At 41.0% G+C, this 13,897-nt stretch overlaps 1 protein-coding gene across 1 annotated transcript in view; it reads left to right on the top strand.

The window, feature by feature from the left end:
• Window positions 1-7,530: 7,530 nt before the first annotated feature.
• LOC101876287 (NEDD4 binding protein 2 like 2) overlaps window positions 7,531-13,897 on the top strand; it is a 48,208-nt gene continuing 41,841 nt past the window's right edge. The window contains exons 1-2 of the mRNA XM_034073061.1: window positions 7,531-7,628; window positions 10,061-11,514. Coding sequence (XP_033928952.1) covers window positions 10,061-11,514 — 1,454 coding nt within the window. The 5' untranslated portion in view covers window positions 7,531-7,628. The remainder of the gene's footprint in view (window positions 7,629-10,060; window positions 11,515-13,897) is intronic.

The raw sequence follows: 13,897 nt of genomic DNA, 5'->3' as shown, positions 1-13,897 counted from the left end.
GTGAGGAGGTGCCGGCAGGCCGGGCCCGGCGCGGAGCTGTGGGCGGCAGGAGGCAGCATGGAGCTGTCGTTCGTCTGCGAAGTGTGCCCCCTGGCCTCTGGAGAGCTAGCTCCTTGAATGCTCCTTTGGAGGCTTCGCTGACAGCGCTGCGCAGGAGTCTCATAAGAAAATAACTTGTAAGTGTTAAGAACTCGACCTACAGGAGGGAGTTGCAAGTACCCGGCCCCTTTTCGGGATCCTAAAAGAAAAAAGCCGCACCGTGCAATCTGTGCAAGTGCTGGCTGTGCTCCCGAGGGCAGGCTCCGGCTATCCACAAGACATGTCACATCCCCATAGGACACTGATGACTGTAAGCAGACTCGTTTTTACTACATCTGCCACCTCCTGAACGCCAGGATTAAACACATATGTATGTTACAGAAACTGTGTGCTTAAGAAAGATTCAACATGTTTGTACAAAATTTTGCTTACATTATGACATACAGAGAAAGCCAGTGTCACAGAACTTCAAAGACTCCTTTGTCTTTAGAATCCCTTTGTGGACCTGTTGTCCACTAACTCATCTAATACTTTTTGAACCTGCTGGCACTGCATATATTCTGGCCTACTTAAACAGCAGATTATAGAAGCCAACTACCCACTGTGTCAATAACCCTATTTCCTTACCTTAAACAGGTGATTTGTAAAATCTCTCCCCTTTGGTCAATTTAGGTATCTTTCTCAATACCTTCTTTAAATTTGTGTCCTTGCAGACCAGGACTTCACACAGTAAGCAAGGTAGGAATACACTGCTGAGGCTTCCCACAGATCAGAAAACTGCTTTCTGTCTTGCTCTTGGTACTCTTCCTGATGATGTCTTACATCTCTGGTTCAGTGGTGCTTTTTTGGTTGCTGCTGCAGTTTGGGACAAGGACTTCTGAGAGCTGAGAACAGTGACTTCCAGACTGAATTTAAACTCTCATTACTGACAGATAATCCTATAATTTACCTTACACTGATCTAATTCAAGCCTATCTGCCTTCTTTTTACCCATTAACTTTCGTGAGACCTTATGGAGTTCTTTACACCAGCACAGCATTTGATTATCCAAAAGAGTTTGGCACCACCCAAGTATCACAGTGTGCAGCCCCTTTTCCAGGTCATTGATGAAGATCAAGGATATTTCAAACCAGAACAAACCAATATCCTAACTTTAGCAATCATACCTCTATTTAAACAAGAGTTCTAAGATATACTTTACAGAACTGAACAGACAGGGTCCTCAGGAAGAAAGCTGGCAGGTGAGAAGGACATAAACTTTCAAACAACTCCAGTATCCCACTGAGGGGTGAAGAAAGGTCGTAAGGAAGTTGGGTCCTAGAATGACTCCGTGCTGTAGCAATCCCTACTGATTTACTACATTGAAATAAAAAAATTGCCTAAAAAAAATCCTACAGTCCCTGGCAGAACAAGGGAAGGAATAGTTTGGAGGGAGTGAAACCTTTTTCTCATTCCAGGATAAGAAGATATTTCAGTTTAACCATATTGTAAATCTCTGTCCTGGCTAGCAAGCTCAGTCCACTCACAGAAATGTGAACTAACACAAGGAAGAGAGAAGAGACTATACACCAGACAACAAGAACGCCTGCTTTTGATAGCAGTAAGTTGTAAATTGTTCTATCGATTTCCCTACCTATAGATTAACATTATATGAATTAAGAGTCACTGTTGAGCAAATATTTCCATACAGTCATCACCAGAGTGATAAAGGGCCAGCACAAATAAAGTATTTTAATGGAAGCCAACTGACAGGGGTTTTTTATTTGAATGCAAACTGCTAGTTGCATTTCTAACATTACATGAGTTACCCAGGAGAAATAAGAAACTTCTTAACTGATTCCTAAAGTAGTTTTTGTTTCCTTTTATAAATGGTTTGGAAAAAATAAAGGCAGAGCAGAAAAGAAAACATTGAAAAAGTTTGAGAAATAGAAGAGTGCAACATTTTTTCCACCACACTTATCTTCCCTTGCTTAATATAGCAGGTCTGTGAAAAAGATACTTTCATTTCCAGCATAGGTATAAGCACCTTTCCCTTCTGTTTGTTTCTCTTATGACTCTTGAACAATTGCATCAAAAATATTTGATAAATATAGAATGGTTGGGTGGGAAGAGACCTTAAAAATCACCTTGTTTCAATCCCTCTGTCATGGGCAGGGACACTTTCCACTAGACCTAGTTTGCTCAAAGGAACATCCAGCCTGGCCTTGAACACTTCCAAGGGTGAGGCAGCCACAACTTCCCTGAGCCACCTTGTTTCAGTGTCTCACCACCCTTGTAGTAAAGAATTTCTTCCTAATACCTAATCTAAATCTTCCCTCTGTCAGTTTAAAGCCATTGTCCCTCTTGTCACTACATGTCCTTACAAAAAGTCCCTCTCCAGCTTCCTTGTAGGCCACCTTCAGGTACTGGAAACCGTCTCTGAGGTCTTCTTTTCTCCAGGCTGAAGGAGTCCAACTTCCTCAGCCTGTCTTCATAGGAGAGGTGATCCAGCCTTTTTACTAGAAAAACTAGAAAAAAAAATAAAATACACATCATTTATATAGTGAGTTCTTCACACCAAATGGGGTTTTGCCCTGTAGGAGGGAGAGTTAGTGCCTATACACACCTTTGACTTGCAGGTGTAGTGATTTGTCTCAGAGAAATTTAAAAAAATACTTAATTTATTTGTGTTGGCTCTTCAGGTCAATGGCTGATATTATTATGAGCATGAGTTAACTTTTCAACTAATTTTAGTATCTTACATGTCTCTTGAATAATTTGCAAGGAAGCCACATGGAAACAGTGACTTAAGATGGCTGGAATTTTTAGACTCTTATTGTCTCAGTACCGTTTCCAACACCATCTCCTTGTAAACAAAAATCACACTGCTGAACAGCAGTGATGCTCAGCAGCTACTAGCTTTAAACACATGTGCAGTATTTATTCTGAAGTTTAGTAAGTACTGCTTTAACCTTGGTGCTAAGAAGACTACCAAAAATACCTATCAGCTTGTGATTGTTTTCTAACAAAAAGAGTCATTAAGGACTATATATTTCACCAAAAATAAATTCCCAAAACTCCCAATAAGCTGAAGATTATATTATGTTACTTTTCAGGGTGAGGACTGTAGGAAGCCTTTTATTCCACCTAGTTAAAAGCTACAGTGGGACACTAGTAAGATTAAATGACCTACTAAAGTAAGTCTTTCAATTAAAACACAAACTATTACTCCCTCCCACAATTTGCCATCTCAAGTCAGCTGTAGATGTATCTTCATCTTCATCTATTTATGATTCTTCTTCAGACAGGATCTTAAAGAGGTCAGTGCCTTTTTGGAGTCATATATAGGAAGAGAACAATAAAATGTTTCATGTTACAGTAGCCACAGGAGCAAAAAACATCATTCAGATCGTTAAATTTCTGAATCAGAATCTGTCTCTTTCCTACAGTCAGGAAGTGAAGTTCATTTCACTATCAGCCAGTGCATCCTTTATACTCTAAACGAATCTAAACATCTTGCTGTCTGATAGGAGTAAATGAGAGAAAATTAATACACAAAACTTTAAGGCTGCTAATACCATTTTGTGGTTGGTTGGTTTGTTTTGTGTGGTTCATTGTTTTTTTTTTCATTCTAGGGTGGGTTAACAGCTGCTTTGTTGCTAAATGTCATGGAATCTTCTTGCTGACCACTCCAGCTATTTACACAGCATATTCCTACAGCTTAAGACTAAAGTACCCTACCTATGGCAGCCATCATCTAAAAAGCCACAGTAGTCAGTGTTCTTCCCTTGGTGCCTTTCTGACAGGTACAACAGTAGTGAATTAATATTTGGGAAGTCTGTACCAGCAGTCTTTCTTTCCCTGTCGATTAGCTCAGTTTGTCAGTGAATTAAATTAGTGTCTCCTCTGAGTTACCTTTAATTGATTTAAATGCTCTCCATCCTTAATTGAGATGTAGGAGAGGAGGTGGGAGAAGAGAGTACAATAACCTAAATATTCTTAAGCAATGCTGCTAGTTTAACAAAGTGGGAAAAATATTTAAGAACTTCTTACCGTAAGTTGAAAAAAGAGAAATATAACCCCCATTTTCAAGAAGGGGAAAATAGATGACTCAGGGAACTACAGACCAGTCAGTCTCACCTCCATGCCTGGCAAAATCTTGGAGCAGATTCTCCTGGAAGGCATGCTTGGTGGCCTTCTATAACGGGGCTACGGAACTGATGGACAGGGGTAGAGCAGTTGACGACACCTACCTGGACTTGTGCAAAGCATTCGACACTGTCCCACATGACATCCTTGTCTCTAAATTGGAAAGGCATCAATTTGATAGATGGACCACTCGGTGGATGGCTGGGTGGCTGCAGGCAGAGAGTTGTAATCAATGGTTCAATGTCCAGCTGGAGACCAGTAACGAGTGGTGTCCCTCAGGGATCAGTGTTGGGAGCGGTCTTGCTCAGCATCTTTGTTGGTGACATGGACAGTGGAATTGAGTGCACCCTCAGCAAGTTTGGCGATGACACCAAGCTGTATGGTTTGATTGATACACTGGAGGGAAGGAATGCCATCCAGAGAGACCTCGACATGCTTGTGAGGTGTGCTGATGCCAACCTCATGAAGTTTAACCATGCCAAGTGCAAGGTCCTACACCTGGGTTGGAGCAATCCCAGGGGTAACATGTTTAAACTTAAACAGGGGAAGTTTAGATTGGATATAAGGAAGAAATTCTTTACTGTTAGGGTGGTGAGGAACTGAAATGAGTTGCCCAGGGAGGTTGTGAATGCTACATCCCTGGCAGTGTTCAAGGCTAGGCTGGACAGAGCCTTGGGTGGCATGGTTTAGTGTGAGGTGTCCCTGCCCATGGCAGTGGGATTGGAACTAGATGTTCTTAAGGTCTTTTCCAACCCTAACTATTCTATGATTCTCTGATTTTAAGTTGTACCTCAAAGTCCAGCATCTCAGTTGTTAAACTTCAAATATTCAAATAAAAGTAATTTTGGGTAACAACTGCGTAGTTAAAATTACAAATATTCCACAAAGAGTAGAGATGTCTACACTTCCATAACTAAGCGTGTTGCACTGAACTTTTGTAATACATATAATCTCTCCCTCTCACTTAAACAGTAATTAGTATATTAAGCATTAAATAGTTAAACATAATGTGCTGTGTACAATGCTGAGCATTTTTAAGTTGCTTTATCTGATGCTCTTTTTCTTCTCCTCAACACTTTGTTTTTACCATTCCACTGTCTGTCTATCTAAAGCTAGTTACTTTAACATCACATTGAATTTAAGTCTATTGATGCTTTACACTCAGTCCACTCCATTTTTATGTAAATGTGAGCTGCTATTTAGATAGTCTTGCTGACTAAGCAGTGCCTGGACACTATGGACACTATCTGGTTCCCCCAACGATGTTTCTGATGGAACTTCCTTTATCATCTAGTGCTGCCTGAGGATTCCTGGGGAATTGTCTGTAGATTTGTCTCTAGTAAGTACAACATCTTCCCATATGGCATCTGTTTCAGCTTTAGCAGTACCATCAGAGAAAGTGTATTTGATTACCCTCAGTGAGTTTAAAAAGACCAACATTAGGGTATTGTCAGCTGTAACATGTGGCTTATTTAATTACCTGGGAAAATTCCCAAAATGAAACGCATCTGAGATAATTACTGGTTGCACAATATGAAGCACTTGAGAGCTTTGATCTCCCAATACTACCTTCAAAAAGTCCACGTGTAGCACACTCTTATTCTCTCCAAATAGTTATCTTCAGTGTTTCCCAATTTATCATGTGTAGGGAAACACATAATTATTACTTCAGATGGAAAATATTTTTTTCCTTAGGATTAAATATTCAATAGTTTTACTATTGGAAAAGAATTCTCCAAGAAGTCAGGAATTGTAGTTGCAGAATAATTTTAATATTAAAATTAAGGACTAGCCTTGTTACCTTCAGATACTCTCATGAAAAATGGTAGAAGAAAAAGCAGTGTAGCCCTTTGTATTTTGGAAAATACCTGTGTTAGAAATATTCCACCAATCTGCAATAACAGTCTCTTTTGTGTATTTTGCGGCTCTGTGTTTTTCTTAGTAGCAATGGTCAGGTTTTATGCCATTTCCTGTTTTCCTTCCTGAAAGAACTCCTTACAGCAGAAATGATCAGTTCCTTCTGAATTTTATTTTACTACAAAATAGCTTTAGAATTTTACTGTGGATTCCACAATATAGTACAAAATGCAGGCCTCAAAGCCACAGCAAGGCCATATCTGAACACAGGGCTGCTCCTGTCTTCCAGAATTCACACACTGTTTTGCCAGTCTGTAACAAAGGTACAAAGTTATGCCACGCTTATTCCTTCAGAAGCTGCACACTGATTCCCCAGATCTGGTTGTGATGCAGGCAATGTCATAACTTATGCAGCATCATTATGTGCAAATCAATACAGAAAAGTATTTGACTATTTGACACTACAACTGTCGCATTCATACGATGCATATTTCAGTAGCTTTTACATTGGAATAGTGCTAATCTTAAAGCAGAGTAAATGGGAAGAATCAGGAGATTTGTGTCCAAAGCTCACTTCTGATCTAAATTAAATTGCTACTAAAGGTGAACGCCTTCTAATGGAGCAAAGCTGTCATCCAGCACAGAAAAGGAGGCTGCTTTGGTCACAGAGGTAATTGGAAAAAAATGCCAAGCATGGATTTTAACAATCACTGTTTTCTTTTTGCCACTTATAGCAAATAAACAATTTTCAGAAATTTTATAAATTATATAGACTCTCAAATATCCATAATTTGTTCAGGTTATCTGAAAGCATCAATGTTGTAGGTATTTAGAATGGGCACATCACTTACAGAAGTTGTTGTGTGTACTGTTACAAGACTGTTTCATAGGAAAAATGTGGTTTGCTTTGCATAATGTCGTAAGATTTGAAAAAAGAATGCAGTCACATAATGGAAAAAATATACCATATTTCTGCTGCATTAATTAAAACCAACCATCAGACAGTTTTAGGAAAGCAGGCGATACCACAGACACCAGCATCAAAACGCGGTGTGGGCACAGCACTGGATGCCGGCAGGAGAGCCGAGAGGCACAGCAGGGCAACAGCTGTTGTCTAGCGCTTCTGCCCCGTGTCTTCAGCGGCCGAGACTATCTTTCCCGAAGAGCAAACCTCCAGGTGTTTCACTATGAAGCTGGAGAATCAAGCTTCGCCGATCAGTGTAGCACACCGCAAGGCAAATAGAAGCCCCCGTCGCTGAGAAATGACGGAGGCGGCTTCTGCCCCCAAACGGCTGCACGCTGAGAGAACCGCTCCCGAAACAGCTTGGAACAGCCTAAACCCCACTACTCCGATCGGAGAGCGCGGGATCTGCGTAAGAATAAAACGCCCAGCCCCGGCAAGGGATGCCGGTACCTGCAGTCTGCCGCCCGCCCAGCCGGGCGGAACTACAAGCCCCATAACAGCCAAGGGCTGCTGGGTGAAGGGGCGCAGGAGGTGGTGTCATCTTGAGGGCAAGTGTCGGCCGCCACTCCACTTCCCCGGCCTGCCAGGAGTGCGTGTCTCGCCCCGGCGGCGGAAGTCGGGCTGGTGGCTTGGCTTTGAGGTTGGTCTCACTCGCATGGGGCTGTGGCGTCTGTTTAGCGGGGCCGGGAAGGGGCTTTTCCCCGCCGTTACCACCACTGCTGAGTGGCAAAGAGGGACTGTTCCTGAGCGGGGAAGTGGGCAGTAAGGCACGGCTGCTCAGGCTATGGGACGTAGGCTGAGGGAAATGTGTGAGGGGCGGGGAGGTGGGTGCCTTACACTGCTGGGAGGAAGGGTGGGAGAGTAGCTGACACATCTGCCGAGAGCTGGGACCTGCGGCCGCGGCCCACGCGCACCGCCGTCAACCTGCGAGGAATGGCCTGCCGCTGGGGGGGGGGCCTCTGGCTTACGTGCTTTGTCACCCCCGTGCCCGCAAAGATGTGGTCATGCAAACAAAGCCAGTAGGTTCCCCCCATCTGCAAGTGCTGCCACACATGCCTTCTTTTTCCATTTGGTGATTTAGTATACAGGTGGAGCTTCAGGCCTTTACCGACTTGGTTGAGTCTTCTGGATGTTTGTCAGGTTAATTAAAGTAGTAACTTGGTGTTGCTGGTGAACCACATATGCCAGCTCAGGTGCAATGCTTATAAATAGTTCTTTTCAGAAATGTGACAGACTGTCAGCATTCAGGAGGTAAGGCTGTCACATAGACTGAACTTTTCAGGTACATATTTGGTCAGTCCTCCTTAGCAATACACGTGGAGATGTTTTCATATGCAATTTCGCTGTCCCAAAGGGTAGTCAGAGAAAGTCTTTTCAAAATTGTCAAGAAAGGATATTCCTGAGCAGGACAGTCAGAGCAGCATCCTCCCTTATTAGAAATACTGTCATGTGGCAGATATTCACGTGCTCTGTTTTCTTTCCACATCAGAATATGGGATTTGCACAGACACCATTCCAGAAGACAGATGAGGCCATAGAAGCCAGTAAAGCAACATTTCTTTTTTTTTTTTCCCTAGTCCTGTTTTTGAGTGGAGGTAGAGTAATTCCTTTTTTGATAGATGTAGAATAAAGTCCATGATTTATATAGTGTCATAATCACTCTAATTTTCAAAAAGGAGGAACTGAGAAACTAGAGGTATGCATGAAATATATGTATCTTGAGAAGAGGGGAGACCCTATGCACACATTGTTCCACCAGCTCTGAGGAAGAGGGATAGTTGCATGGCCATGTTTTTCCCCCTTCTGACATTAATACTGGCTTCCAAGTACTGAGGTCAAATGCAGACAGTAAAATCTCCTTGGTCGAAACATTTTGAGACTGAGGATGGCAAGATTCTCTGTGTAGTAGGTTAGTAGGTGAGACTATGCCTAGAGTAACATCAGTTTTGCAAGTAAGCATAAGATAATATATGCTACTTAGAACTCTTTCCTTAATACTACATATAGGCCCTTTTCAGATAATTAAAAAAAAAGAACCTTCAAAAAACCTTAATTTCTTGGTCAGAATGAAAGGCATGAGCTACTTTTTTTTAATATATTTTACTCCTAGAAGGTTGGAATGTTCACAGAAAGTAGAATAAACCCTCTAGTAGGAAAAATACTTTCTTTTTAGGTGCTGCATTAGGGTGTAATTTGCTGAATAAAATACTTGGCACTTGATTTGTAATAAAATGACTAAGGAAAATCCAGGTAATTCTAATGGATGGCTAATGGCATGATCGTGTATCACAGTGGTCATTGCCATCTTGCCTTATTTTTAATTGCTGTTGTATCTGAATCTTTCTGGAACTTATTGGCTCATTCTCAGGATGCAGTCTATTTGGGGCAGTAATTGGTTTTTTTTTGTGTTTATTTTTAGAAAATGTGCAACAAGTGTTCTTTGTCCCTAACAAATGTCTTTATTTGTTCTAAACCCAGAAACATTATAACAGACTGCAGATGTAATTTTAAGTCTTACTCAACTAATACCAAATTATAAATGCCATCCAATATCTGAGTGTGGTGTTAAATGAATTAGTTGAGTTCAGTTTGTTCAGTCACGGGAAATAGTCCTTGTAATGGAAGTATTTTCGTTATTATTGGTCATATTAGCCGTGATGTCAGGTATCAGTTTGTGCATTGGAAATTCGCACATGTTTATCTTATAAAAGAGATTTAGAACACTTAATGGGTTAACATAGGTCAGTAGAGAACAAAGGTTGTTGATGTAATTAATTTTTGAAATATTCATATTTAGAAGTTTTTTGTAAATTATTTAAGGTATATTATAAAACATGAATGCTGGACTGGTACAGCACTAATATAGTTATTTACTAAAGATGTTTAATAATGTGGCAGTTTTGCTTAAACAATACTCCTGGTTGGTGCTTTCTGCTTTTCTTCTGGTTGAGTACGTTTTAGTTGTGACTGTGAAGGGTCCGAGGATGCCTATCATAGGCCTGAATAACTTCTGCTTTTTTATACATTACTTTTAGAATGTGCATGCTGATTATATGTTATTTGTTTTCTAAGATGCTTCATGCTGAAAGCAGAGTAAGTCTCTTGAAGTGTCAGGATGAAATCATTATTGAACCATGTTCTAAAAAAATGAAGTCAACAGAAGAGACCTATGAGAACCTCTCTGCTGATGATAACCAAGATATTCAGGAAGAAGTTGATACTGAGACAACATCGTATGACTTGATACCAGTGTATGCCTCAGATGACCAAGGGCAACATGAAATGCAGAAGCTAGAGAAAATACCTACAGGTGTCCTGACAACACTGAATAAAGTGCTCCCTGAAAATAACCTAGTTCATTCAGAAGCTGTGCAGAATGCAAATCCTCCGTTTGCTTCAATAAATAACACTAAAGCTGAAGAAAAAGGCCCTTTTATTACAAATAATGTTGGTGAAGATAATATTAAAAATAGCATTACATCATTCTCAGTAAATAGGAATGCATCGGATGAAGATTTTTTTACAAGCACAGAATTTATTGGACCAATTTACAAGCCGGCCAAAAGTAACAAACAGGACAAATCTGACAGCTGCAATGAAAGCAGTGAGGGAGACCAGAATGGATTTCATGAAAGCAGTGAGGGAGACCAGAATGGATTTCATGAAAAAGGAGCTAAAAGAAAGGAGGCAAAGAAGACACAGACTGTTACTTCTGCTGTACCAGAAATAGATGATGAACTGGACCAATTCTATAAAGAAATTTACCAGCTGGAAAGTGAAAATTTAGATACCAATTTTCAGGAAAAAGAAACCGAAACTTCTCAGGAACAATGCACTCCATATGACTGTAGTCAGATGTCACAAGAGGATTGTCAACGTACGTTGTTGAGCAGCCCACAACCATATTACAAGAATGGACAGTGTTTCTTTGAAGAACAGAGCAGTGAGAAAACAAGCAATGAGCAGCAGTTTGTCATGGAAACAAGTGGCTGGAAAACTGAAAACATGTTTGATAGAAAAGAGGATTCTAAATATTGGAACTACTCAGTGCCTGAATTCAGACCTGCTTGGCAGTCAGCAGAGTCTTTCATAATACCTCAGCTACCTTTTCCACCTAGATTCAACCATCAGTCGCGTGTTCAGGTACTTCATTCCCCACCACAAAAAAATTATGTTCTCCCTTCTCATAATGGTAACCTTTCTTACAAAAATTATTATGGTTACCATAAAGATAGTGATATTAACAGTCACGGTTCATTGCTTGATCAAAGTATCAACGATGCAGGTCATGCTGATACCCATACTACTCAGGTCTTCAGAAATGTAAATAATGACCAGAACGGACTCCAAAATAATGGTTTCTGTGAAACCAGAGGAGAGTATTGGGAGGATCCAAAAGTTGCCAATACAGGAGGAATGCACAGTTTTACTTCTTTGCAGTTAACTGAAGAAAGATCTAGCTGTTCACAGAAATTGCTCCTCATCTTAAGAGGCCTGCCTGGTTCAGGGAAAACAACACTTTCTCAGTAAGTAAAGATTTTAATCTTGAGAAGCTTATTCACATAAAAAAATTTAAGAACTAAAAAAATAAATACTTGGAAGTGCTTGGCAAACTTTGGTATTTGTAGAGTTGGCTATTAAAATGCAGTAATTTTTACTTGATTTTTAATGAAAAATGTCCATAAGCATTAACAGTATTTGCTTGGGGTTTGGTTTTCTGTAAAGTTTTGATGAACAGGAGCTGGTTTGTGTTGAATTTAAAATGTTCTGTACCCTTTAAATTGCATAATCTTCTCTGAAACTTTCAGGTGTACTAGTATGTGATGTCTGCTGGGGTTTTTTTCCCTTATATTTAAATTCCTTCATATGAAAAGGTCTTCCATCAAATGCAACGGCATTAATTTCACTAAACCAGAATTACTTTTTTATGCTCATTCAGAAATCTTCGAAAACCATTAGAAGAATTTTGCTACTCTGGAAATACTTGTTTTCCGTGTGTTGATGAAACTGATCATAATCTCATTGCCTTTCTTTTTCATACCGTGGTCTGTCAGCTTCTCTGGTTATTTTTTAACAACACACATGAAAGGTATTATTTTCCCTTAAAAATACACTGTTGAAGTCTGACTGGGTTAAAAGCAGGTACCACTTCCAACTTGGTTTTCACTTTTTTTTTTTTTTACTTTAAAAAACATTTAAGATGCCATAGAGCACAGACAGTAAGTGCTATATGATATCATACTTTCTGATAGAGCTTCATCCAGAAACTGTACATCACAAATGGATGTCTTCTGTCATTGTCTTCTGTTGCATGGTAAGAATCTGTGAAATAAATGCAGTGGTCATGATCTTCCTTGGATTTATTTTTTTTTTTTAAGGAGTAGCCTTGCTGTTTGTGGATTTGGGGTTTTTTTCTAGTATTTGAGACATCTCCATAACATAGAAAAACACCTATTAGAGATTTCTAGCTTACATGGTTGTGTAATTTTAACTATAATGTTGTCTAGTTACTGGTTGCTCTGTTTTGCAAACGTACATTTTTGAAGCTGTGTGCCCTGTTGGTATTATTGATCATGAAATTATCAAGTTCAAGATCCTCAGCACAGTGAGAAGAGCATGCAGTAAGCTCACTGCCCTGCACTTCAAGAGAGCAGGCTTTGGCCTCTTCAGGAATCTGCTTAGTAAGGTTCCATGGGATATAGCCCTAGAGGGCAGGGGGACCCAAGACTCCTGGTTGATATTCAATGATCACCTACTACAAGCTCAGGAGTGTTGCATCCTGACTAGAAGGAAGTGCAGCAGGAGGGCCAGGAGACCTCCTTGGTTGGATAAGGAACGGCTGAGGAAAATTCAAAGGAAAAAAGAGGCTTATCACAGGGATGTTGTCCAGGAAGCTAGGGACCAGGTTAGGAAAGCTAAGGCCAAGTTGAATTAAACTTGTCTAGGGATGTTAAGGATAACAAGAAGGGATCCTATAGGTACGTAGCAAATAAAGAACAGAATAGGGACAATGTAGGCCCCCTCCGGAAGCTATCAGGAGAACTGGCTACACAGGATTTGAAGAAAGCTAAGGATATGAATGACTTCTTTGCCTCGGTCTTCACTGGCAAAGGCTCTGACCACACCACCCAGAACTCAGAAGGCAGACACAGGGATTGTGAGAATGAAGACCTTGGGTCCACAGAAGGTCTGGTTCGAGACCATCTTAAAAAGCTAAACGTATACAAGTCCATGTGACCTGATGAAATCCATCCATGGGTCCTGAAGGAGCTGGCAAGTGAAGTTCCTAAGCCACTGTCCATCATATTTAAAAAATCATGGCAGTCGGTGACATGGACAGTGGGATAGAGTGCACCCTCAGCAAGTTTGCTGATGACACCAAGCTGTGTGGTTCGTTTGATACACTGGAGGGAAGGAATGCCATCCAGAGGAACCTCAACATGCTTCTGAGGTGGGCTGCTGCCAACCTTATGAAGTTTAACCATGACAAGTGCAAGGTCCTACATCTGTGTCAGAGCAATCCCAGGCACAGCTACAGGTCGGGCAGAGAAGAGATTCAGAGCAGCCCTGTGGAGAAGGACTTGGGGGTGTTGGTCGATGAGAAAATTAACATGAGTGGGCAGTGTGTGCTCACAGCCCAGAAAGCCAACCGTATCCTGGGCTGCATCAAAAGGAGCGTGACCAGCAGGTCGAAGGCGGTGATCCTGCCCCTCTACTCTGCTCTCGTGAGACCTCACTTGGAGTATTGTGTGCAGTTCTGGTGTCCTCAACATAAGAAGGACATGGAACTGTTGGAACAAGTCCAGAGGAGGGCCACAGGGATGATCTGGAGGCTGGAGCTCCTCTCATATGAAAACATGCTGAGAGAGTTGGGACTGTTCAGCCTGGAAAAGAGAAGGCTGCGTGGAG

Source organism: Melopsittacus undulatus, chromosome 2 (assembly GCF_012275295.1).
Source record: "Melopsittacus undulatus isolate bMelUnd1 chromosome 2, bMelUnd1.mat.Z, whole genome shotgun sequence".
Classification (NCBI taxonomy): Eukaryota; Metazoa; Chordata; class Aves; order Psittaciformes; family Psittaculidae; genus Melopsittacus; species Melopsittacus undulatus.
Note: the sequence above shows the minus strand (reverse complement) of the source record. Positions and strands in the feature narration are given on the sequence as shown.